This window comes from Sorex fumeus, unplaced genomic scaffold (genome assembly GCF_029834395.1).
Source record: "Sorex fumeus unplaced genomic scaffold, SorFum_2.1 ptg000007l, whole genome shotgun sequence".
Classification (NCBI taxonomy): Eukaryota; Metazoa; Chordata; class Mammalia; order Eulipotyphla; family Soricidae; genus Sorex; species Sorex fumeus.
This window is the reverse complement of record NW_026606064.1, coordinates 5,429,264-5,455,626: the sequence shown is the minus strand read 5'-3', so window position 1 is coordinate 5,455,626 and position 26,363 is coordinate 5,429,264. Positions and strand designations below refer to the sequence as shown.

General features: G+C 33.5%; 3 protein-coding genes across 4 annotated transcripts; 2 read left to right on the top strand and 1 right to left on the bottom strand.

Annotated features, from left to right (window-relative positions):
* Positions 1–322: 322 nt before the first annotated feature.
* On the bottom strand, positions 323–1,237 carry LOC130045206 (olfactory receptor 4P4-like). The gene has a single exon (XM_056137931.1). The coding sequence runs from the start codon at positions 1,235–1,237 to the stop codon at positions 323–325; it is 915 nt and encodes a 304-aa protein (XP_055993906.1).
* Positions 1,238–13,314: 12,077 nt separating this feature from the next.
* Positions 13,315–14,229, top strand: LOC130045342 (olfactory receptor 4P4-like). Its single transcript, XM_056138158.1, has one exon. It carries the CDS (start codon positions 13,315–13,317, stop codon positions 14,227–14,229), a length of 915 nt encoding a protein of 304 aa, XP_055994133.1.
* Positions 14,230–22,743: 8,514 nt separating this feature from the next.
* LOC130044662 (olfactory receptor 4P4) lies at positions 22,744–25,444 on the top strand. 2 transcript variants are annotated; one of them, XM_056137292.1, is made up of 2 exons: positions 22,744–23,647; positions 25,431–25,444. In XM_056137292.1, exons 1-2 carry the CDS (start codon positions 22,744–22,746, stop codon positions 25,442–25,444), a joined length of 918 nt encoding a protein of 305 aa, XP_055993267.1. The 2 variants fall into 2 exon arrangements, with proteins under 2 accessions (XP_055993267.1, XP_055993261.1); XM_056137286.1 differs by lacking the exon at positions 25,431–25,444 and having other exon boundaries at positions 22,744–23,673.
* Positions 25,445–26,363: the final 919 nt, after the last annotated feature.

The window sequence follows — 26,363 nt, the reverse complement described above, 5'->3', positions numbered from 1 at the left end:
TTCACAAATTGATAAACAAAAGTTGCTTCATACATTTATTTAATTGCATAGAGTATTTAATTGTGTGATCTCATCACCAACCTATTTTAGTCACAACTATAATTGCCTCTTCTATATTAAAACACTTCATATAAATCATCTTGTTATTTCTAAAATTATTCTTTGCATATGATCTTACATACACTATCAAAAACCATATCAGCACTTATTAAATTGTTTGCCATTCATAAAAATAACAGCCATTGAGTAATATTGAGATAGTTTATCATTCTTGATTCTACGTTGGCTGTCTCCAGCACCAATTCAAAGGACTGTTAATTGACTATGATGTCTGAAACCAAGCTTTTCTCATGGCACTTTTCATCTCTGAATTTCTTAGTGTGTAAATAAAGGGGTTGAACATAGGAGCAATGATGGTATAAAATAATGCAAGTATTTTATCCTCAGAAAAAGCAGTCGGAGGCCTAAGATAAGAAAAGATTGAGGTGCCAAAGAATAAAACAATCACAGTGATGTGAGACCCACAGGTAGAAAGGGCTTTGCGTCTTCCTTCAGCCGATTGTTTTCTTAAAGTAAATAATATCACAACATAAGAGGTGAATAAGACAATAAATGTTATTAAGGTAGCCATTCCTGAATTGATGAGTAAGAGGATACCAATGACATATGTGTTTGTGCAAGCAACTTTTAACAAAGGGAAAATATCACAGAAATAGTGATCGATTTCATTTGGCCCACAGAAAGGCAATTGAATTACAATCAAAAACTGTGGGAAGGAATGCAGCGCGCCACCAGCCCAGGTAGCTAAGACTAGGAGGTTGCACCTTGTCCTGCTCATAATAAGCATGTAGTGAAGGGGTTTGCAGATGGCAACATAACGATCATAGGCCATGACAGTAAGGATTAGGACTTCGATCATTCCAAAAAAGTGCATGGTAAAGACCTGTAACATGCAGCTACTGTAGGAAATGGTTTTTCTTTCGACAAGTAGGTCAGCAATTAACTTGGGTGTAACAGTGGAGGTAAAGCAGATGTCCATAGATGATAAATGGAGGAGAAAATAGTACATCGGTTGGTACAAAAGAGAGCTGTTTCTAATGGAGAGAATGATCAGAAGATTTCCTGCTAAGAGTGCAGCATAACACACTAAGAAAAACACAAAGCAAAACATTTCTATGTTCTGGTCATAAGAAAGTCCTAAAAGAATGAATTCTGAGACATTCCTCTGGATCTCCATATGGTCCAAACTGAATTATCAGTCAATTAAATACCTGGAAAGAAAAAGGCCTGGGTTTATATAAATAACAGCATGATATAAATAATATTTTTTATCCTAAATCATGTCATGTCAATTACGAGTAATATTACTTATTGATGATACAGTTTTACCTTGTTTTTTTCTCTCATCTTAAAATTATATTTAAAAAAATTACCTTTGTAAATAAGTGTAATTTTCAACATTATTACTAATGATTATAGAATATTTGGTTGTTTGCTTCATAATATAAAACTGTATCATTGTTAGTTTTATTATTTATATATCAAAATGTTTACATCAGTTTTAAAAATTAAATTTATTTAAAATTATGTAATCCTGAATATTTGTACTTTATAGTTCTTCCAGAATTATTTGGACAAATAACTCCTATCTCATCTGGTAGTGCATATTCAGGAAAGTAAATTAATCAAACATACATCAACTTAAATTATTGAATTTACTTAAAGGTTAATCTTTTTCACCATGTGATCTTACACTAACAACTATAAATTTAAGATTAGTTTATTTTCAAACACATAAATGCAAATCACTGTCACTGTCCTCCTATTGTTCATCGATTTGCTTGAGCGGGCCCATTAACGTCTCCATTTTGAGACTTGTTACTGTGTTTGGCATATTGAATAGGTAACAGGTAGCTGCCAGGCTTTGCTGTGGGGGGCGAGATCCTCTCAGTGGCTTGCTGGGCTCTCTGAGAGGGCCGGAGGAATTGAACCCGGGTGGGTCAGGTCGGTCATGTGCAAGGCAAATGCCCTACCCAATGTGCTATTGCTCCAGCCCTTATAATGGTTTAAATTTGTACAGGAAAATGAATTTGTGAACATAATCTGAAAAATCCAACTTCATCTAATTTATTTTATATAAGCAAAAGAAAAAATTGGTTTAGAATAAATATTTGGATGGATAGTAGCAAATGAAATATTTTTTTCTTGTTGCATATTAAAATTATACCATGTCAAAAATCTGTGGAAATATAGTTGAAATTATATTTTAATCAAAAGTAAAGGAAAAATAATGTGTTCATTTAAGATATCAATTGGTGAGTATGTAATTGATAACCATTTAAAAGTCATCCCCACTATGAGAAACTAATCCCACTTGAAATTACTATTCATCCCTTATATCAGAAAGGAGAAAAATACTGAACACTTTTTGTATTTATTAAATATTGCTATAATACTCTCTAACTTGATATTTGGGAAAGTCAAATTAAGATGAGAGTCATTGCATTTAACCATGAATAGTACTTGGACATAGTCAGTTTGTTTCATTGGTAATTTTCTCATTACCAATGTTATAACCAATGATGATTCCTTGTTTAAAAAACAGCATCTTATTTACTAAGTTAGGTTTATTTCCCTAAAACAAATCGGTTGACATTCAGCTATAAGACATGCAATTTAATGAACAACTTTAATGGGATGCCACTTTATAAATAAACTTTGGGGGGCATTTTGGGGGCACACCCAGCTGGGCTCATGACCTCCTTTTGGCCTGTGCTCAAGGATCACTTCTGGTGGTGCTCAGAGGGTCAGTATGGGCATGTAGTGATTCTAATCGGTGTTAGCTGTATACAATTAAGTGCTTTAACCCCTGTACTCTGTCTCAGGGTCCCCCAAAAGAATTTTAATAAAAGATACACAAAATTGATAGGTAGTATCTTGCATCAGAAATTAAACTTCTGTGGTTACTAGAGGACAAATGTCTTTATTTCTAATTTGTCTGAGACTGTGGATATTTTTATGATTTGTGTGAGAATAACTGCCAAGGAGATGAGCAAAGGAGAAACTTTCTGAATCTTGGTCTCCAATGGAGACGTTACTGGGCCCGCTCGAGCAAATCGATAAACAACGGGAGGACAGTGACAGTGACAGTAGGAGAAAAAGTTTATAAGCTATCCAATTACAGAATCACCCCGTATGTCTTTCTGTTTTGGACATGTCTTACAATTAATATAAACACAAGGTCAGGTGTTCTCAATCCAACATTCTTGAATAATTTTCTATCAGTTTTATGAAAATCTAAATTCTTCCATTAGTACTCTGACCTGTTTTCTAACCCATCACAGATGTCAAATTAATGACAATTTTCAAAATTCCATCCTAGTTTCTGAGAATACGAATATTGTGATTCCTTTTATTCAGAGAAATAAAAGCAGCTTGCAATGTAATGCAACCAGAGGAAATTATAGTCAGTGAAATGATATATTCTTTACTACACTTTCTCAGTTTGTTAAATAATGGGAAGCATACATTGTAATGGAGGAACTATTAAGCATCTCCACTCTAAGTGACTGAATAATAACAGGAAAAAATGTGTAGATATATGAAAAGTGTACTGTAAACAGATAGTGAATTATTTGAACTCAAATGAGTTTTTCTTTAATAGTGTCCATCTGAATAAAAAGAATATATTAGTTACCTAAATATTTCTCAGATTGGCCTTTTATCTTCAGTTTAATTGCATTTATTTATGATAAACAGAATATAAATACTGCTAATATTCAATGGGAAATCAATGTACTAGGTAGGTAGATACATTATTGAAAATAATGTGAAACAATATAAAATTGTATATTTTTATAACTGCATATTTTGCTATTCTACATGGAAGAGGATATTGTTACACAACTCAGGACCTCCTAGATATGAAATACTTGCTCTATTCAGAACTATATGCTTACATCTATTTTGTTTTTTTAAGATGATCTCTGAAGTTTTACACATGCACATACATCACACAACAAATAGCTAATGCAAAGGAAAATACAGAAACAATTACAGTATATAAATGAAAGAGGGATAATCAGGATAAATTTTCAGTTTGGCAATGCTAGTAAAAGAAATAAATTTATTGTAATATTCTGATTCTCAGAGGATTTCTTGGGATTTATTAGCCTAAATTTTCCTAAGTATTTAAATATATATATATATATATATATATATATATACTCAAATTATTACTCAGTTTTCTTTCCTACTACTCCACAAAAGTCCTATACTCTCTTTTGTCTATCCTCTCAAAAAAAAAGAAAAAGACTAAATGCACTTATGGAGTTTCCATCATAAGTTCAAATTTTCTCTTAATGATTTCAGAACACTTTGCTAAAATACTTACCTTAGTTGAATGAGAAGAGTCAAGTCCATTTCTGAATGGCAAATTTTTTGTAAGAGAAGCAAATACTCATCATTGGATATCTAATTTTCATGAGGCAGTTTCTTGGTAAGATGGAGGAAAGTATAAAAGCAACAAAATAGGATTAAAAAAAGTTCCAAATATCACATGAAGATTCTATAAATTGCTCTTAGTCTTAATTGAAACTCTGCTTGTAAATAGTCTATAATGAAATTTTGTTTCATCAAATAAGTTTATGTGAATCAACTTGTATTTTCTGTGAAAGAAAATAATATCACTATGATGAAATTAAATAAAATAAATCTTGAATAAAACACTTATTAAACACATTTCCAAGAAAGATGACCTGGTTAATTCACTCAGGTATGAGTACTTTCTCAAACTAGTTTTTGATAGAATTGGAATTATTATCTCACCAGATATTCATTCTGCTGATTCTTCTCTAGTATATAAGTATGGAATAAAATATTGAGCTTTAAAAATTGCTCAAAACAATCTAATTAATTCTAAAATCATTTTGTAAAATGTTAATGTGTTTTTAAACAATGATATTGTTTTGTGTGTAAAGAATAAATTTTCAAGAGATTGGAACTTTTAAAGTAACCAATAAGAAGGCAGAATAAATATTCTGAAGAGAAATGAGCTGTGTATCCTGAAATGCTTGCAAACATACATTTTAAGTCTTAGGTGGTGTTTGTTTAATACCAATGCTTAAATGAAAGTTAGTGCAGCAGAGGAGAATATGATTATGTAATAGGTCTGTGAAAACTCTAACACATTATATTCCCAGAGGCTATTCTAAATAATACTTCATCAAATTCCTCTGAGTTATTATCCACATTAATTCCTTTTGCTCTAGGCATTATCAGCATAGAACTTTTTATTGCTCACCTTTGAACTTGCCTTGACTAGGCATCATTTCTTTAGAGGCCTCCAAATGCCCTATTCAAAATGTTTGCCTGCTTTTATCAGGAAGTTTGAAATGATGAAAGATAAAGACCAAAAGAAATCCAACTAGAGCTTAATATGAACGAGTGGATAGAATAACCCATCCATACAGCCCTAAGTCCCTGAAATATCAATACTGTGATCAGCTTATATATTTGCTGGAACTAACTAACACTGATGGAAAAGTATGTTGGGCCACGGAGGTGAGAATGATAAAACCAACAAACCAACATTATTTTCTCCACATACCCACACAAAAATAACTATATAAACATACTTTCACTCAATTAAATTATAATGATAATATCAGAGCATATCATAATTCAAAACAGCAAAGCTTTTATTGTTTACCATTATTTTCCATGTGACTTCATTACTATAGATTTAATAGACTCAATCTAAAATGTGTCAAGCAATTGATTAAAAATTGAATAAAACAATTCTCCATTACACAAGTCCATCATTCAGTTTCTTTTACGAGTTTGAGTTAGTAAAGGGATTAAAACACTTGCCTTTCATTTGATTGACACCAGTATGATTCCTGGTCTTTCTCTGGTCCTCTGAGCAGCCACAGGAGTCACTGTTATCTATACAGGCAAGAAAAAGCCTGAAACATGCATGGTTGTGACCCAAACAAAATAAAAGGCTTTACTGAGGCATGATTCCTATGGGGTGTTACAATAATCTACTTGTCACCTTTATGAGATATACTTTTAATTGCTATAACTACTAGATACTTACATTAGTTAATACAATCATTTAACCTTATTTTTATAATGTAGTTTGGGTTAATCTGTACCTTTCCACATCAATGCAAATGTTAGAATGATCTTTTAAATCACAATCACACAATCACAAATCATCCTGTTAATCGTCGATTGCCTGGAGCAGGCCCCAGTAACGTCCCCTTCATCCTAGCCCTGAGATTATACTCAAGGCTCTTTAGGAGAATGAGACCCATCATTGTTACTGGTATTTGGCATATTGGGTACGACACAGGGAGTTTGCCAGACTCTGATCTTTTAAATATCAAAATAAAATTATCTGAATTTTGTGAGTATTGAATCTTTACACAGAACTACTGTTTATTTTTAAGTGTATCCCTCCCCCGGGCCTATGGAATTCTCTGAATGTGGAGGGAAATAATTCTATTCATATACAGAAATTAAATCTGCTGAGCCAGCTATATTATATTTTGTTTCATTTGGTTCAATGACTATATATTCATGTGACAATTAACTTTGGGGTGGTAAAGAAAAATATTTTTGTGTGTGCATGTTTCTATTTGTCAGACACAGTTATCAGTATGTGAATGGTAAGGGAAGCATGAACTTTTGAGGTTGACGAACAAAACTACTCCTTCCATAAAGAGAGTACAGTGGAAAAAAACAGGAAAACTGTTACCACTTTTCACTTCAAAGATGCTGTTCAAATAATTTCAAAGTGGGGAACTGGAGTGATAGCACAGTAGATAGGGCATTTGCTTTGCACATGGCTGACTGGGATTCGAGTCGCAGCATCCCAGATGGTCTCCGAGCACTGCTAGGAGTAATTCCTGAGTGCTGAGTCTGGAGTAACCCCTGTGCATCACAGGAAGTGATGCAAAAATAATACTGTCACAGTTACTGTCCTCCCGTTGTTCACCGATTTGCTCGAGTGGGCCCAGTAACGTCTCCATTGGAGACTTTGTTGTTACTGTGTTTGGCATATCGAATACATCATGGGTAGCTTGCCAGGCTCTGCTGTGTGGGCGAGATACTCTCGGTAGCTTGCTGGGCTCTCTGATGGGGCGGAGGAATCGAACTTGGGTTGGCCATGTTGGCTGCGTGCAAAGCAAATGCCTTACCGCTGTGCTATTGCTCCAGCCCGCAATAATAATAATAATAATAATAATAATAATAATAAACTGAAAGGTTGTGTGCCCACCCTGGGATGCCAGCTGTAAAAAATATTTAGGGTGTGGCCAGGGGAGACCCTGATGGCCCTTCCCCTCACCAACCGCATTCGGGTGGGCCCTGGCTGTTCCCCCAGCCAGGGCTGCCAGGGCCATGGGACAGATGGAGGAGGAGATGAGGGCCAAATCAGTTGATTGTTCAGATGCTTTTTATTCCAATCTCATCCCCGTTCTCTCCTTTCTCTCTCTCTCCTCTCCCACCCCCTAATTTCGAACCCCTTTTCTCCTTCTGACTCTGGCTCTGTATCCTGATCCCCCAGCCCACTCTGACAGTCTCATAAATCCCAAAACCATGAAGGTTTGGGATTACACATAGTTGTGGTCACAATCAATAGGGTTAAAGATTTTTTTTTCCCCTCAGGGACAGATTCTCTTTCAGCTTCTAGGACAGATTCTCTATCAGCAGGACAACCCACCCAAGGACAGAATTCCATGGGTGTGTTTCTCCTTTCCTTTTCCAAAAACATATAAGCATTCATAATATTAATCATTTTGTATGGACACAGAAAGAGGTGCATTAAGCTTATATAATTGCTCTCCTGGGGTCATCTCAATCTCAGACTACAGTGCTCAGGCCAGATTAGTCTTTCCTAGCCCCAGCAGGGTCTTAATCTTGTCGTTACTTTTGGATCATGACAGCATTTGTCCATGATCAAGCTCTTAACTTATAGTTAAGAATTGTGATACTTTGGCCAGGCCCATCTCGATGCCAGGGTAGCACAGTTTACTGCTCGGCCTGGTTCCATCCAGTCCCTAGTCAGGACCCTGCTTTTGGGGGTGCTAGGTAGTGAGGGCAACTGAGGCTTAAGTTGAGAAAGCATATACCTGGGAATGAATAATATTTGAAGCCAATTAAATCCCAAGTTACAAAAGCATAATATTAATTGTCTTCGTGTGTCTACTATTCACTTGTTGGTTTTATCATTCTTTTCCCTCAATGTTAGTCCCAGTGAACAACAAACAAACAAAACCTGACCACAGCCTTGATTTTGCTGGCTACTGAATGACTGATGGAGCATCTCTGCATGAAGATTAGTATTTCTAATTATTCACAATGGATGCTAGGTGTATTTTTTTGCTCTCTTTGACTTTCATCATCCTACACTTTATGAAACAGGGAAGGCAGAAATTATGAATGGTACTATCTCATTAGAGAATTTGGAGGCCTCCAGAGAAAGCAGGCAAACACCAAGGTGAGCAATAAAATTCTCTACAGACAATGCCTGGAAGTATACGAGACATTACCATAGACTGCAGTTCAGAGGAATTAGGTGAGAGTCTAAAGATTAACTTCTGGAAAAATAATTTTACAACCTATAGACTATGACACACTGTCACCTCAGTTTATGGTCTGCTCTGCTTCATCACCTTTCACTTAAACATAGGTAGAAAACAAACACCACACAAACCAAAATTTTATGTTTGCAGAAAGTTCAGAATGTTTAAGCATTTGTTTTTGATATGATTACTTATTCTGAATTCTTGTCAATAGATCTTTAATTCTAGTCTCTACATATTTATTCCTCACACACAAATTAGTACAGTATTCAAAAGCATGTTAAGATTTTCTAAACAGTTTTCACATCTGATCTATTTGTGTTTGAATGATTGTTTTGTAAAGCTCTATATTTTATTCCAGAAGTAGATATGGTGAAAAATCCTAGTAGATTATTCTATCTGACAAAATACTGCTTTCAAATTGCTTACAAAACTAATTTTGACAAGCACTCAGATCTGATGGTCAATAAATTAACGATGTCACTTCCCCTGGACAATTTGTTTGTAACTGTGCTTTCCAGAGGTTCTGTGCTACTCGATATTATTATATTTATCCTCTTCACAGTAACTAAATTTGTTTAGTTAATAAAAATAGCTTATAAATTTTATTTTTATGTACGTTATTTATAATTAGAATGATAATTAAGAGTAGCATAATTGATAAAAATTACAGTCATCATATGCTAGGAACTTTATAATCTATTTCAGTGCTTTTGTATTTTTCTTCATATTAGCAAAAAACAGTATAGTGAATGCTTGCAGGTCTCAAGTGATGATTCCTTTTCTCATTTACAAAAACCGTCCGACACCCAGATGGACTTGACTCATTTCACTCAGCAAAGGTACGTTTATAACAGATTATCTTCTTGTATCTCTAAGAGAAATTTTCAATTTAGGGTAAAAACTCTATAAGAGAAATTACCCTTAGTTTTTTTTTAATAGAATGACTAAAAGGAAATATAGCTCTTAAATGGAGTGGTTGCAAAGGAAATTGAGTAATAATTTGAAAACCTATTGGTAGTGCATGGGGGATTCTAAATTATCGATTAATGTTAAGAAATACTCAGACAATCAAAATACTTAGAGTAAGTTTATTTCATAGCTAATTTTTCAAAATAATTTTTTGCTAATAATTCTCATTTTTTATTTACATTGTGCACTTTTCAAATTTGCATGGGCGATTTTTTATGATGGCTGTGGTAGTAATATATGTGTGTGTGTATATATATATTGTGTGTATGAAATTATAGAGGTCAATTTAATAAAACAAAAGTCAGGCAAAGTATCTATTTCATATATAGTTGGTCCAGAGTTCAAGCCAAACAGCCTCCCCAAAAAAGATAGTATTAGAAAGATTAGTATGCAGTTATGAAGCTTTTAGCCTGTTTTGTTGTCGTTCTTATTCTTGTTATAATTTTCAGGGCTTACTACTATCTCTGCTCAGGGATCATGCACTAAGGTATGGGGGACCACATAGAGTTCTGGGGATTGAACCCAGGTCAACTGCGTGCAAGACAAGTACCTTACCCAATGTACTGTCTCTCCAACTCAGATATTTGATATTTATTTCTTAATAATTTTTATGCCCTGAAGAGTGACTTGCTTCTGATTGAATGTTAGTAAGTGGTTTGAATTTTGCATTCTGATCATCAGCCCCATTTGGTAAAATTAAAGTGAATATAGTATCCCACTCTATGAATATATTTTTATTAAAGAAAATTCTCAATTAGTAATTTTGGGTAGCTGGTTCTATTTTATATTTACATGGTCAATGCTATAGAAATAGGATTTGACTCCAAAAACCTTATCCATTTATTATACATTTCTTTCCATTTCTTTCCTATTATTATTATTATCACTATTATTATTCAGTCACTTATAATGGGTACACACACTATTTCCTCCTTTATTATTTATGTTTCTCAGCATTTAACAAGCAGAGAGAGCATAGTTAAAAATATTGTATAATTTGCAGAATGTTTTCTCTCTTGATTTATCACATTGCAATTCACTTTTATTTCTTGAAACACTGGTCACAAGAGTAGTACTCTCAGAGTTCAGAATGGGGTATTAAAGACTACTATGGATTAGATATCCTTTTCATAACAAAAGCAAGTAAGAATTCTACATTAAAGAATGCAGATTTTGCTCAAAGGGACTGAAGATTATTGCAAAATGTTTGAAACTAAGAACATTGAGCCTTGGGTTTTTAGTAGGTGATAGATCCCCTGAAATATTCATAAAGACAAATTAGTGATTTTGGTGATTTGTTCCTTATTTCCTTTTTTGCCTACTAAGATCAGATTTAAGAAGTTTCCTCTTATGTCCTCCCAGAATGGGAGAAGCATGCTGAAAGTAGACTACAGACCAAACATGATTGCCACTCAATGCCTCTTTTGCAAACCACAGCATCCAAAAGGAGAGAGAGAGAACAAAAGGGAATGCCCTGCCACAGACGCAGGGTGGGATGGGAGGATGGGGGATGGGAGGGATACTGGGATCAGTGGTGGTGGAGAGTGGGCACTGGTGAAGGGATGGGTATTCCATCATTGTATAATTGAAACCGAAGCACAATATTTGTAAATCTACAACTGTATCTCAGGGTGTCTCACAAAAAAGTTTCCTCCTATGCTTTTCTCCCTGGTATCTCATCTCACTTGGCTGACAGGGTGACGCATAAGACCAGATGCAGTGGATATAGGTCTATCCTCCAGTGTCTGCAGATTACTTTCCTGATGCAAGACATTATCAATTAAATTTTGGTCTGCATATCTCTTAATAAAATATAGAGTTTTGGATGTTGTATATACCAAGTGATAGCGCATTCAAGTTGTTTTACGATTTGGCAGTTAAATTTAGACATTTGTTTCAGGAAGAGAAATCTATTCATAAAATAAATCAGATATTATGTCCAAAACTAGAAATCAGACTTGTCTGTAACGAGATAATGAGAAAAATGCATTACTGGACCAAAAATCATTGAATTGTAAGTACCGTTGAATGCAATGAGCATCATCAATATTTTGGTTTTGCTAAGAAAATGAACTTGGATGTCTTCTAGCAATATTAAATACATAGTAGAAACTGTTGAGTTTTTCATTTCCTTCTTGATAATTTAACAGCTAAGCAATAATTTAACACATGATCATTTTCTTACACTAAGGATTTTGTTAAAATGGTTTAATAATTATACCTTAGAAATGATCTTAGAAGCACAGACATTCTCTGAATCATCATCTTTTATAAAATTTATAACTTTAATTATATGAAGTAAAGAAATTACAAGAAAGATTCTGGAATATTTACAGTTGAAATATTCTTTACATAAAATATATTTCTTTTATATTACTGTCCATAAAATATTTTTATTGATTTTAAATTATCTTTTTTGCTTATATAAAATATATAGAATCAGTATGAATTTGGGCCAACGTGATAGCACAGCAGTAGGGCATTTGACTTGCGCGCAGCCAGTCCGGCCTAGTCAGGTTCGATTCCTCCGCTCCTCTCGGAGAGCCTGGCAAGCTACCGCGAATATCTTGCTCGCAGAGCAAAGACTGGCAAGCTACCCATTATGTATTCTATATGCCAAACACAGTAACAACAAGTCTCACAAAAGAGTCGTTACTGGGCCCGCTCGAGCAACTTGATGAACAATGGGAGGACAGTGCTACAGTGCTACAATATGAATTTGTTGGTTTTGTTCATAGATTCATTCAGTTGCAGTTCTATTATTTGAGTATACTTTCTAAGTATTCTTTATTTTTATACGTTAGAAAATACGATAGCTTTAAATTTCTAAATGTTAGTGTTTGTTCATGTGACAAGAAAGTTTATCCTTTAAAAAATTAAATAATTCAAGATGATGGATATTTGATAAATTTGCTTTACTAAAAGTATATTCCCACATGAAATGTAGAATTTGACAATATCATTCTGAAAAAATGGCTAACTCTATACAGAAAGTTCAAATACTTTTTTATAAAACATGGATTATTTTGAAAATTATCACTTAATCACTTAACTTCCCGTTAGTCGGCGATTTGCTCGAGCGGGCGCCAGTAACGTCTCCATTTGTCCCTGTCGCATGCATGTGTAGCCAAATGGCACCTGTTCGCTCTGGGAACATGAAGAGCCTCAAACCGATCAGTTCATGATCTTGACGAAGAAGTCTGACCATCTGGTAGGTGGGCGGCCACGCGGTTTTTTGACATCCCGTGGAATCCAGTCAGTAACAGCTCTAGTCCAACGGTCGTCTTTAAACCTCATTACGTGACCAGCCCATCTGATTTTTGACACCTTGGCAAATGAGACAGTGTCCCTGATTCTTGATCGTCGACGGATGTCGGAACTCCGATTCTTTCTCTATATATATACTTTCAATATATATTGAAAATTATATAAAATGTTTTTGTTATTTAAACAATACAATTAATAGTAACAAAACGCTTTTACTACCATGAAGCAAACAAAAACATCTTTGTAAGTATTAGTGATAATGTTGAAAATAGCTTTTTCTCTTGATAGTGTTTTTAGAATCTTTAAATAATAGAGAAGGTAGCTAAACTATCTATCAACAATAAAATTACCCATCATAAATAACATATCATTTAAGGCAAGACTTATGCAATTTATATTATGCTGTTATTATTTATACAGATCTATATTTTCCCCTTTTAGGTATTGAATCGGTTTGATCACAATGTAAATCAAAGTGAACAATATGGAGATCCAGAGAAATGTCTCAGAATTCATTCTTTTGGGGCTTTCTCATGACCCGAATACAGAAATATTTTGCTTTGTGTTTTTCTTACTCTGTTATGCTGTACTCTTAGTTGGAAACCTTCTGATCTTCACCTCCATTCGATACAGCCCTCTCTTCCACCAACCAATGTACTATTTCCTCATCCACTTAGCATCTATGGACATCTGCTATACATCCACTGTAACACCCAAATTAATTGGTGACCTGTTAGTTACAAGAAAGGTGATTTCTTTCAGTGGCTGTCTGTTACAGGTCTTTTCCTTGCATTTCTTTGGAATGATTGAGGTCCTAATCCTTACTGTCATGGCTTATGATCGCTATGTTGCCATCTGCAAACCTCTCCATTACCTGCTAATCATGAGCAGAACAAGGTGCAACCTCCTAGTTTTGGCTTCTTGGGCTGGTGGAGCTCTTCATTCCTTTTCTCAAATTTTGATTGTAATTCGTTTATCTTTCTGCGGTCCCAGTGAGATTGATCACTATTTCTGTGATGTTTTCCCTCTGTTAAAAGTTGCTTGCACAGATACATACATGATAGGTGTCCTCTTACTTAGCAATTCAGGATTGGCCACTTTAATAACATTTATGGTTTTGTTCTTTTCTTATGTTGTGATATTATTTACTTTAAGAAATCAGTCGGCTGAAGGAAGACGCAAAGCCCTTTCTACCTGTGGGTCTCATATCACTGTGATTATTTTATTTTTTGGTTCTTCTATCTTTTCCTATCTTAGGCCTCCAACTACTTTTCCTGAGGATAAAATACTTGCGTTATTTTACACCATCATTGCTCCTATGTTCAATCCCTTTATCTACACACTGAGAAATTCAGAGATGAAAAATGCCATGAGAAAAGTTTGGTTTCAGTTATCATAGTTAATGAAGTACCTTTGTGAAATGATATTGGGGGTCAATTGAATGAAGAATCAAAGAGTTGAAGATCTCTATTAACCTCTTCATAGAACTCAATGAGTCACCAATAGAATTTAACTACTGATGCATTAGCAATTTTAACATGAAAAAAATAAATTTAAAATTTTGTTTTGTTGGAGTCCTGTATGATAGTGTTACTATGGTTGCATGCATGAAATACTTCTTGTAATGACAATTAAGGTGATGCTACATGAGCAGTGCATTTTGATACAAAAGAGAAAATTATAATAGTTGTATTAACAGTAAGTTATTTTAAAATTGTGTTTATTTAATTAAAGAACCGTGGTTTAAAAGTTATTAATAGTTGAGTATTAGGCACATAATGTTTTAACACCAATCCCACCCCCAGTGTCAGCTTCCCTTCACGAGTGAACCCAAATCCATCTTCACAGTGAACACCTGCCCCATCAACTTGACAGGCATATTGCATGCTTTCATTGGTTGTAGCTTAGATCTCATGCTTTCAGTGTTGTTGAGTCTGTGCTTCAGATATTTGACTATAGTACTCTCCCGTATTACTTATATACAATCAAAGCCAACTGAAGTCCAGTGCCCATTTACTCATTACTTCCTATTCTCTTCTTTCTCCATTGATTTCTTTTCTTTTCTGTGATTCTGTCCCTGTCAAGCACTAAGTTTGATGGTATACCACATAATAAAACATCTTGCATGGAAAGATATATACATTATTTATGTATTTACTGATGTGACAGTGTGTACATGGGTGTACATGTTTATGTGATTTATACTCGGTAATGTTTCTATATCCTCATAAAATTAGAGATATTTTACTATGATTATCTAAAGGACCCATCCTTTTCATTTCCTATTTTGTGATCCTTAAGTTGTATACTATATTAATTATTTCAGAATCGTCATCTAAATTCACTTCAAGTGTTATTTTCAAATTAATTACACAATAAAATTTCTGTATAATAAAATCAAGTTTAAGCTAATTTATTGTTTTTAACTTTTGAGACTTTTGATGGGAGAAAAAGAAGTAAACTAGCAATTATAATAAAATTGATTAATTACACTGCTCTTTCCTCTGAGTCAGATTCTTTAATAAAAACTCTTTAAGGGAAAAAATCGCAAAAATGGCTAAATAGTAAATCCCTAATAATAGGGATTCTGTTTGTTAGTTTGTTTCCATGATAAGTAAAGTTTTACCTTTCCATGATAAGTATAAATAAAAATACATAGGTAGCATCAAAATAAAGCATCAATCTATAAATACAATCATTTCCCACATTATTTATCCAATCCTCTATTTTCAGTGACCACTGAAGTCAACCGGACACTTTTTAACTATGGGGTGTTTTTAAATGATGCTGTTTTATTTTTCTTTGGTGTCTGTCTGAGCAAATACATTATCCAGTATTATCCAGCAGACAGTAACAATCCTGAGTTGGATGCTTCCAGTCAGAGTGTGATGTGAGAACTGAGGCTCAAGGTTAACTCTCCAAGACATTGTGAGTCTCTGAGGGTTCAGTGTCATTTAGCCCTTTTCTAGTGTCTTCCCCAAACACCCTTAAAGGATTACTCAGAATGGAGGCCGAGTTTTTTATTCTTTTGTGTCCTTACTAGCAACAGCAACCTATAAGGAGAACAGAAGGAAGCCAGGCTAGCCTATGGCTTTCCCCAGGTCCATTCAAGTCTCTCCAAGGGACCCACCTTTGGGGTGTAAGGATCTAAGGTTAATCTAAAGGCAACTGAGACTTAAATCAAGTAAAAATGTTAATGCCCAGGAGTAAATATTATTTGGAGAATATTAACTCCCATATTAGAAAAGCATAGCATTAACACTCTTCCTGTATCTATATAAAATGGGCATTGCTCTAAAATAAAAATATGCAAAGGGCACAATGGAAACAGATAAAGCAATATTTTACTTCCATATAGAGAACCCAGAGCCATCAGATGGTTTGACTTTACGAATTACTGTGTCTGATTTGGAGATATTTGGAACAAATAGGATAAGGAGAACACAAAGGAGAGTTTAAAGATAAATACTAGGAATGAGTGTGCCCTGATGGATTTGGGTGTGCCCCCAGGAGCACTGAAGTAGGTCTAATTCAATTAACCTAAACTGCCTGTTGGAGGAGAAAGAACGACCCAATATTAAACTTAAATTGCTTAGAATTTATAATCATTATAATCCAACATTTATAATCCTGAAGTCATTTTATAACTATCATTCTAACCTCATTTTACACATTACTAAATTAGGTGGATATTAAGGATTCTACCTCAAATAATACTAAATAGGCACAAGGCTATGATTGTGTCAAATTATGCTTATTTTTACCTTCCAATTCTTTTCTATGTCCAATGTTGTAACTTACAATATTGAACCAAAAATTTTTCTGTTCTCCTAATAATAGTAATTATTATTACTATATAACTACTTCAGAGGAATATGACAATAAAGCTTTGTTTTATTTTTCAGTAGACCTGCACACAATCTGACAAGTTTAAACTTTCAAATATCAAGTAAAATGTGGTTTAACATTCTTGAGAAGTACTTTTATCTTCTTTTCCTTTTTAGAATATTTATTCCCTGCTTCCATTCCCCAACAAAACATGAGCCTCAGAATTATCTGTAGAATATCAAAATGACTACCACAGCAGTTAAGTATATTTGAGAATCAAAAAGAGCGGACCAGAATCTTTTTTTTTTTTTTTTTTGCATATGGGCTTCCTTCATCTGAAGCATTGCTTTGTATCTTTTATAGTTGCTTTTCTCATCTGCAAAGCAATGTAAGACTCAATATTCTCCTTACATGTTTTTATAAGAACTGGTTAAAAATATCAAATATAAGTAGCAATATTTAGATACATACAGGATTTTCATCCATTTATGTGACTTTGTATTCATCTAAGAGTCAGGTTCAATTTATATTTTGCACAATAATACTGAGATCAATATTTCACCATACTATAAACATGAATTATATCAAATTTTACTTTTAAGTATCCACAGATTTACAGTACTCACCTCGTTTATCTCAGGAAGGATATTGTTTGTTTTTGTTCAGAGTAGCAATTGGTTGTGATTTACTATTGATACTTATGTCAATTTTCTGTATGTGTTCTTAAATCTCTGTGGTCTATTTTATCTCTGTTAAGACACTTGTATTTTTTGGCCCGTGTATCGTATTGTTTCCATAGTGGATTTTCCAAATCGAACAAGTTTTACTCTATTTTCCAGACAAAACCATAAAAGACTATAGAGATAGTAGTGCTTATCTTTCATGTCAGATGCTTTTGTTTTAGTGTTTTCACTCTTAGAACTTCACACATGTATTGATTTTCTCTTAGAGATATGCAAACCATTGAAATAATAGAAGAAATGTGTTCTATTCGTTTTATAAACCTTGGCTTCAGTAAATTATTTATAGTTCTACTAGATGTGGTTTAATGTAATTTTTTGCAAGTACTTGATGCTTTAATATAATGTAGCTATGTTTGTATGTGTATAACACAAGGTGTTTGGTGGGATTTTTAATTGTTATTGTTTATTTGTTTGGGAGCTTCACCAACACAGTTCTAAGGGTTCTACACCCAGGGATCACCTCTGGCTAGATTCAGAGGACTGTATGTCAGGGACTAAGCCATGGTAATCTGGAGAACTATCTCTCTGGCCACAGTATTGTGGTTTCGATGTTGTTCAGAAGAAATTCCCATCCCATCATAAAACATAATATGAAATAAAACTACAATAACATCTATTATAACACCTCTTATTTTGTCAAGGATTTACAGAATTTTATTTTGGAGGAACTTTCATAATGCTGCATTAATTTACATTCCCATCACACTGTACAAGGTTTCTAATTTTCCACATTCTCACAAACATTTTTCCTTATAATTTTTTTTTAAAGACTACACCCCAGAGTGTTCAGTACTTACTCCTGTGTCTGTGCTCAGTAATTGATCCTGGAGGAACATCGGGGTCCATATGTAGTGCAGGAAATGGGACTAGGTTGAATGTGTGCAGGCAAGCACCTTAACTACTATACTGTATCTTTGGTCACATCCTTCTAGTTTTTGACACTAACCAATTTTTGCAGACATAATGCGACATCTCACAACTATTCTGATTTGAATTTTACTTTATAGTAAGATATTGTGAATATTTTTTATGCTCCTACTAAACATCGTTGTAATTCTTTTTTTTTTTTTTTTTTTTTTGTAGTCAGGAATTACTCCTGGCAAGCTCAAGGGACTGTATGTAGTATCAAGGAATGAACCTATTTTGGTTTTGTGTAAGGCATGCACCCTACCCACTGTAATATTGGCACAAGAGAAAATGCTATTTTAGACTAAGCAGCATGAGCAATCTGAGAGACCATACATATGACATCATCTTTGAAGACAGATAAATACAAACTATATTAGTCCTGTTGAGAAAAAACATCCAGCAAAGACCGAGAGAGAACCATAAGATTTAGAAAGAAAGAGATTGTTGTTTAATCAAACAATGCTGGGAAGAAAAATGCTGAAAATAAAGTTGTAAGCAAATGTGGAGATTGAATAATATCAAGAAAATTATCACACATGATACAATTACGAATTCTTCCAGATTTTCTATGAATTTATTTTTATGATCTATTTGATTATTGCCCATTCACTAAAATAATGTTGATGTTGCAAAGAAATATTTCTAAATGGTATTTACATCAACATTTACCCCTGTAACTAGAATATCTATCTCATAACAGTCACTTACTGGTATTATAAATTTTCTACCCCCCTCACTATTACATCAGTGAAAACATGTTAGCTTAATCTATCTCATACAATCGGTGCAAATTGGAGAAGTGGGGCTGGAGTAATAACACAGCAGGTAGGGCATTTACCTTGCATATAGGTACCCAAGTTTGAACCTCAGCATCCTATATAGTCCCTTGAGCTCTAACACTGGAGGGATTCTTGAGCACAGAGCCGGGAGTAACCTCAGAACAACACTCGTGTGGCCCAAACCATTCTCCCCATCCCCCCTCAAAGCCCCCACCCCCACACACACCAAATTAGAGAAGCTGAAGTGTATCAGCCAGTGCATATCAGACATAGAGTACTTACCCTATATTTGTTATTTTTGTCTGGGTCAAATACTATCAAGTACTTTTCATAATTTGTGGGGTTCAAAAAAGCAAAGAAGAAATAAACATTTGCCTGAAAGAGAGAAGTAAAATTTAAAAGGCTATTGAAAATAATATAACTAAGATACGATTTTTAATGAATAGGATTCTAGTGATCTGCAGCATAGTTTGAACAGAGAATTCAGAGGATAGCTGTAGTCTGGTCTCTTGGATTTGAAAGGGGACTTCTTACTGGAGAAGTGATTACGTGGGGGCATGTAAATAATTTAACATAGTAAATAACCTAAGGGGTAGAGCGATAACACAGCACGTAGGGCATTTGCCTTGCACGTGGCCAACCTGGGTTCAAGTTCTCTGTCCCTCTTGGAGAGCCTGGCAAGCTACCAAGAGTAGCCCACCCACATGGCAGAGCTTGGAAAGTTCCCCGTGGTGTATTCGATATGCCAAAAACAGTAACAACAAGTCTCACTATGGAGACGTTACTGGTGCCCACTTGAGGAAATCGATGAACAACAGGAGGACAGTGCTACAGTGCTAAATAAGCTAAATCTCAATAGGAAACAAGTATACCTTTGGGATAGAAACATTCACTAAGATGTTATTTAGCTTTTGACCCTAACAACCCTCAGGAATAATGTGGTACATAAACTGAGTCTATATATTTGTATATTAGATGTAACTAGATTTGGAAAGCTAGAAGCTTCTTTTGGATTCCAGCTTTTTTTCTCCCGTCATGAATTTGACTTGGTGATGAGGCAGTTACTGCTAGAATGATGAGTTTTGAATATTTTATGTATAAAGTGGAGAAAATTATAATTTAATTTAAGACTCATCAGTAGTGTTCACTGTGCTGAAAATATTCAAATAAGAATGAAAGAAAAAGTTTTCTTTAAAAATGAGTAAGTATAATTTGAATGAAGAGATAACAGACAAGACTTTGAGAGCCTTGATCAGAAATTTGTGCAGAAGAAAGTATGTGAGTAATTTATCTCTTTTTCCCTTAACATAATTCTGCCCACACATGTAATACTTGCTTAAAATATATTTCAACTAATATATAACAACTTTAATTAGTATTGATTTAAAAATATACCTTAATGTCAATTTGGTGTCTGAGGCATTATTAAGGGAGGAGTAATTTAATTCTAAGAGTAGTTTATTGTCTGTAAAGGGTGGAATCAAATAATGTAGAAGAATAAGATCAAAGTCATAAAACAATAAATCTTAGTTTATTGAATACCTAAACATAAGAAAAAGAGAAGTACACTGTTGAAACTCAGATGACTTTGATCTTTGAACTCAGAAGAGAGGTGAGGCAGTTTGTTTAGGAAAAGGACATTGTGAAAGAACAGCTTTTTACAAGCAATCAAGGGTATTTCCCTTATTTTAGAGTTTGGGAATGTTTAAGCCAAGATTAGCAAGGCCACCAAAATGATCAACTGGGGGAAGTGTTAGAAATGCTCCCAAACATTTTACTGTCCTCCCTAATGTCTTTTTATGTTCAGGCAACGGCTGCACATTTGTCACTTTATACAAGTAGCAGATTGATGTCAGTATTCAACACTTAATGAGTTTGTCATTTTTCTTTCACAGAAAATTCAGTCTAAATTGTAGTTCTATGTTTGCTTTTCTATATTTTTATTTAAATTATGTAATATTTAATAATCCTCTTAATACGATTGTGTGATCCTGGTTTTGTCTGGAAGATTTAGAAATTTAGCAAAGTAATTTTATTGTTTGCATTATTCCTTTGCGGAGAAAGCGAAGGAAAATGATTATAAACATAAGGTCTGGAGTCATAAATTACAAGTGTTGAACTCTAACATTCTAAGTATTAGTTGGGTTACTACTATATAAGTTTATTTTATAAACATTACAGGAATATTGTTTTTCCTCTGTAGATAGTAATATTAACAAAAGTATGGCCACATATGTACTTTTTTCTTTTAATAACTTGACTTACGAAAGAATTCCGTTTCAGAATTGAGTTTAGAATAAGCTTCTAAGTTACATTGAGTAGAATATTTTTCTGACATTTAAAATAAGGACAAAATGGTTTTAATCGTTCTGTTAATTTATCATTTTTTGTCAATTAATTTGTCAATTGATTTGAAAGAACAACACAGTTTATATGCTTTAGCTTATTTTTAAATTCTTACATTAGTGGAGAAAAATCTGTTATTAAATGTCTGAGAAACAGTGGGTACAAAGTACTCTCAGTTTTCTAAATTTTATTTTATTCACTCAAAGTCTTTTCTGAATTTTTAAATATAAATAATAATACAATCAATTAATATCTCTAGAACTTAAAAAGTAACTTGACGTTCTATTCCATTCTTTTAAAAGATGTCATATGAATTGTATTTCTAAGTAAAGATAGATTTTCGATTTCACTTATATTTCAATAGAATAAATTATTTTCATCTAAAATAAAAACATATTCTAGTATAATGGAAAGGTCTAGATATATTTAAACTTGTTATTCCCGATAAGGCATATGATCTTAATGAATTCTTTATGTTCACTAAATAACCTGTGTTTGAGCAAAATTATATTACTGGGAAACCATATAAATATATAATCACAACTATATAGTTAAATTTGAATTTTTCAAATATAATGTACTTTAAACTTTAAAGTTTCAGTCTACTAAGATTTTTAATGAAAATAATCCCCCAAATTGGGAAGTTAGTTTCCTGTTTGTATTGAATTAGTCACAGAGTTAGAAATCTTTGTGGTTTTAAGTCTTAGCAGAAATATGTCATTAAATCACTGGAAACAAAACGAATGGCATTAAAATATTTTCAAATATTTGTATCAATCTCTTGACGAGAGAATCTCCAATTTTTAAATACTGACTTATTGATATACTTATTTTAGTTATATGCTACATAATTAAAAATTGGTTTGTGCTTTATCTTGCACAAATAAAGTTTATCTTGCTATGTGCACAAAATTAAAAAAATTAGATATGAGTCATACTTGTTTTTATTACTAACAAAGTAAGAGTATTATACTTTGTGAAAAGACTTTACAATGTATTTTAGACTTTGTGTAGGGATACTAATTAAAATTAAAAATATTCTGGATTGATAAGATCTTCATGTATACTATAGTGGATATTGATCACAATTTTCAGTAAGGCCTAGGAACACATAATACACGCACACACAAAGTCTTAAAAGATGGCCATTTTAATTGATTACATAATTCATATTCTCTGAAACTCTTGGTGAAGTCAATTAAACCTACTCAGCGCCTTGAATAGAATATGACAATCATCTTTCCTACCTAATATGGACTTGTGAATTATATCATTGCAGATGATTTGTGTGTTCTCAATACGATGGACATGGAGAAAAGCAATAATGTGACGATATTCATTCTCTTGGGTCTTTCTCAAAACAAAAACATTGAACTTATCTGCTTTGTATTATTTTTATTGTGCTACATTGCTATTTGGCTAGGAAACTTACTCATCATGATTTCTATTACATGCAGTCAGCTAATTGACCAGCCCATGTATTTCTTTCTAAATTACCTTTCCCTCTCTGACCTTTGCTACACATCCACTGTGACACCCAAACTCATAACCGATTTGCTGGCAGAAAGGAAGACCATTTCCTATAGGAACTGCATGACACAGCTCTTTACTACACATTTCTTCGGAGGCATCGAGATTTTTATCCTTACAGGGATGGCTTATGATCGCTATGTGGCCATCTGCAAACCCCTACACTACACGGTTATCATGAGCAGACAGAGGTGTAATATAATCATCACCGCCTGCTGCACAGGGGGCTTTTTACACTCTGTGAGTCAGTTTCTTCTCACCGTTTTCTTACCGTTCTGTGGCCCCAATGAGCTGGATCACTACTTTTGTGATGTGTATCCCTTGCTGAAATTGGCTTGTTCCAATACGCGTCTCACAGGTCTCTTAGTCATTGCTAACTCAGGCCTGATTGCTCTTGTAACTTTTGTTGTCTTGATGTTGTCTTATTTTTTTATATTGTACAGCATCAGGGGGTATTCTGTGGAGAGCCGCAGAAAAGCTCTTTCTACTTGCAGTTCTCATATAACGGTTGTAGTTCTATTTTTCGCACCCGCTTTATTCATTTACATTCGACCGGCCACAACATTCCCAGAAGATAAAGTGTTTGCTCTGTTTTACACCATCATTGCCCCCATGTTCAATCCTCTTATCTACACACTGAGAAATGTGGAGATGAAGAATGCCATGAGGAAAGTGTGGTGTCGCCATACACTCTCAGAAGGAAAATAACGTCTGAAACTTCTGCATTTGTGCAGTGCCCTATGAAAACATCTGGGTGTGAAAAAAATATTGGCACTTATCAATTTCTTTTTGAAAGTCTTATGGAAATAACAATACAGAAAATTATGTGCAACACTAATATAAAGCTCATGGAGAGCACAAACTGAGTAATGTTTTCCAATCGGCAACACAATTAACAGGTAGAATTTATCCATTATAACTGAAGTTTTTCTTATTTCCATTAATACTAACTTTCTTCCAAAGGCAGTTACAATTTTTATCTCTGAAATGAATTCATTTTATATATGTCTACATTTTGTAGGAAGATAGATCTTATTTTTAGTGTCACTCTTCTGTTACTTTTGTGAGTAGTTTGTATTTTCTCATTACTTTCATGTTCTATCTTAGAGTATTGTATTTTACTTTATCTATAAATTGTTGTAAATAGTCAAATGGCTTCCAAGTTAGTGCTAGTGTCAGTATCACTGAATTAAACATTTTGGAAGAAGTCTTATGAGAAGATATGTCTATTGTTTCCTAAACATGATCAATATTTTATTTTTTTAATTTTAATACTCTGGTGATTTCACTCTAATAATATATTACTGACACAAAGTGAAATATATAAAATGGAAGTTATCATTTGAAAGAACACTACATGAATGGAATAAAAAACATAATAAAGTTTATAAGCATATGAAATATTGACTTTACTAGAATGTTGTATTAAATTGTTCAATCAGACAAATATTTTATTCTTAAAAAGAAGAAACCTTATATTATTTACACAAAGAAAATCAGAAGAACTCCCAGAAACAAAACATCAGCTTATATTAGTCAAATTAACATGCAAGAAACCTCCACTAGAAAATTATCATGAATATGTTAACTAGAATGTGAAATTTGTCATCATGACACCTAACTGGGAAACTCTTTAGTTCCTAATTAGGAAAATAATGTACCTCAGGGGGTTCCAAGGAGGGACAGTGCATAGATAAAAATAGTTGTGTTATGGGTCACAATAACACTGACTGACACATGTACTCAAACCCACAACCACATATATGTGAACGGTCACACATATGGAAAATGACATTTTCTATAAGCTCCTACTTTGGCACAACTATAATAACTGCAATATTGATTAAGAGTAAACTAAAACTGAAGGAGATAATGTTCAATTTTTGTTCAAAAGTATTTTATCACACAGCAAAAATTCCTGAATAAACTAAGAAATAATTTTGTTAAATATATTTAACAAATAAATTAATATGAAATAACTTAAATATGTTTTAATTATAAAATTAGTGAAAAAAAAAGTATTTGTGTCTTTGATTTGTCTTTTGGGTCCCAGACCAGTGGTGGTTAAGTCTCACTCTTGGTTCTATGCTCAGGGATTATTCCTGGCAGTGCTAGGGTTACTATATGTTTATGCTGAACCCAGATTAGCAGCATACAAGGCAAGCAAGTGACTATCCTGATAAATTATCTCTCCAGCCTAAGAAATTATATCTTAGGAATGATTTTTATAGGGTCCAGAGTGATAGTACAGCAGGTATGGAGCTTGCCTTGCATGCAGTGACCTGGGGTTTATCCTTAGCACCTTGGGAATTCCTCCAAGTCCTCCCAGAAGTGACCCCTGAGTCAGAGCCAGAAGAATCCCTCAAGATTGTCTGGGTGTCCCCAAACTTCTCAACCCCCGCAATTATGAGTGAAGGAAAAGGAAAAATCTGTATATTTATCAGATTCCTGAGATTAATAGTGAGAACAAATATTTTAAGGAGATAATTACTAATAATTTCTAAAATAGAAAAAACATCTTTAGATTATGGTTACAAAACTTTTTTTCTTAAAAAGAGCTATAAAAAGTACCAATACCAATTAACAATTTAAATCATTATAATGAATTTTATGGAGAAGAAATTGATTTACAAAACATCGACCTTATACATAATCAGAATTTTAAAATTTAATCAAAAGAGGAAAACCACTGAAGAAATACTCAGAAATCTTTTTCAGTCTGATGAAGAAAGCATGGTATTGAAAATGGCATAAGGAATTCTGAAAGCCAGAGTGATTTCCCGAGCACCACCAGGAATAATTCCTGAGTGCAGAGTCAGGAGTAACCTCTGCACCACCAGGTGTGGCCAAAAAACAAACAAAAAATAAAAATAAAGGAATTATATGAATGGTACACAGGTTCAATAAACACAAAAGAACAGTGCTTATTTAAAATATAGCAGGACATATACCAATGATATCTAGAACACATGGAATGACAAATAAATTGACAAAAAGTTGAAGAGGGAAACTTAAATTGTTTAATTGATCTGTCATTTTCAGAATGTATCCAGAATATAAGAAATATCATGTAGAACACAAGTGTGCTAAATAGATGATATCTGGCCAAAAGTTGGAGAGGTAATCTTAAGCTGTTTTATTGATACATAATTTTAGGAATGTAGTTGACTACTTTAAAAGGGAAATTATTAATAAAATTTTCATGTTTTATCACATACAATAACTATAGTAATAAGTTATAGGAAAAATATACTAAATGATAGAATAAAATAAAACTCAGCAATGATTATAAAAGGTAAAAAAATACAAATTAAAATAGATTTCATTTCCCACTATTTATATTAAGCAAGAAGAATCGATAAAACAAAAAAAACAGTATACACAGAACAAAACAATCA

Coding starts and splice junctions, on each gene's coding strand:
- LOC130045206 (XM_056137931.1), bottom strand. CDS start 1,237: ATGGAGATCCAGAGGAATGTCTCAGAATTCATTCTTTTAGGACTTTCT.
- LOC130045342 (XM_056138158.1), top strand. CDS start 13,315: ATGGAGATCCAGAGAAATGTCTCAGAATTCATTCTTTTGGGGCTTTCT.
- LOC130044662 (XM_056137286.1), top strand. CDS start 22,744: ATGGAGAAAAGCAATAATGTGACGATATTCATTCTCTTGGGTCTTTCT.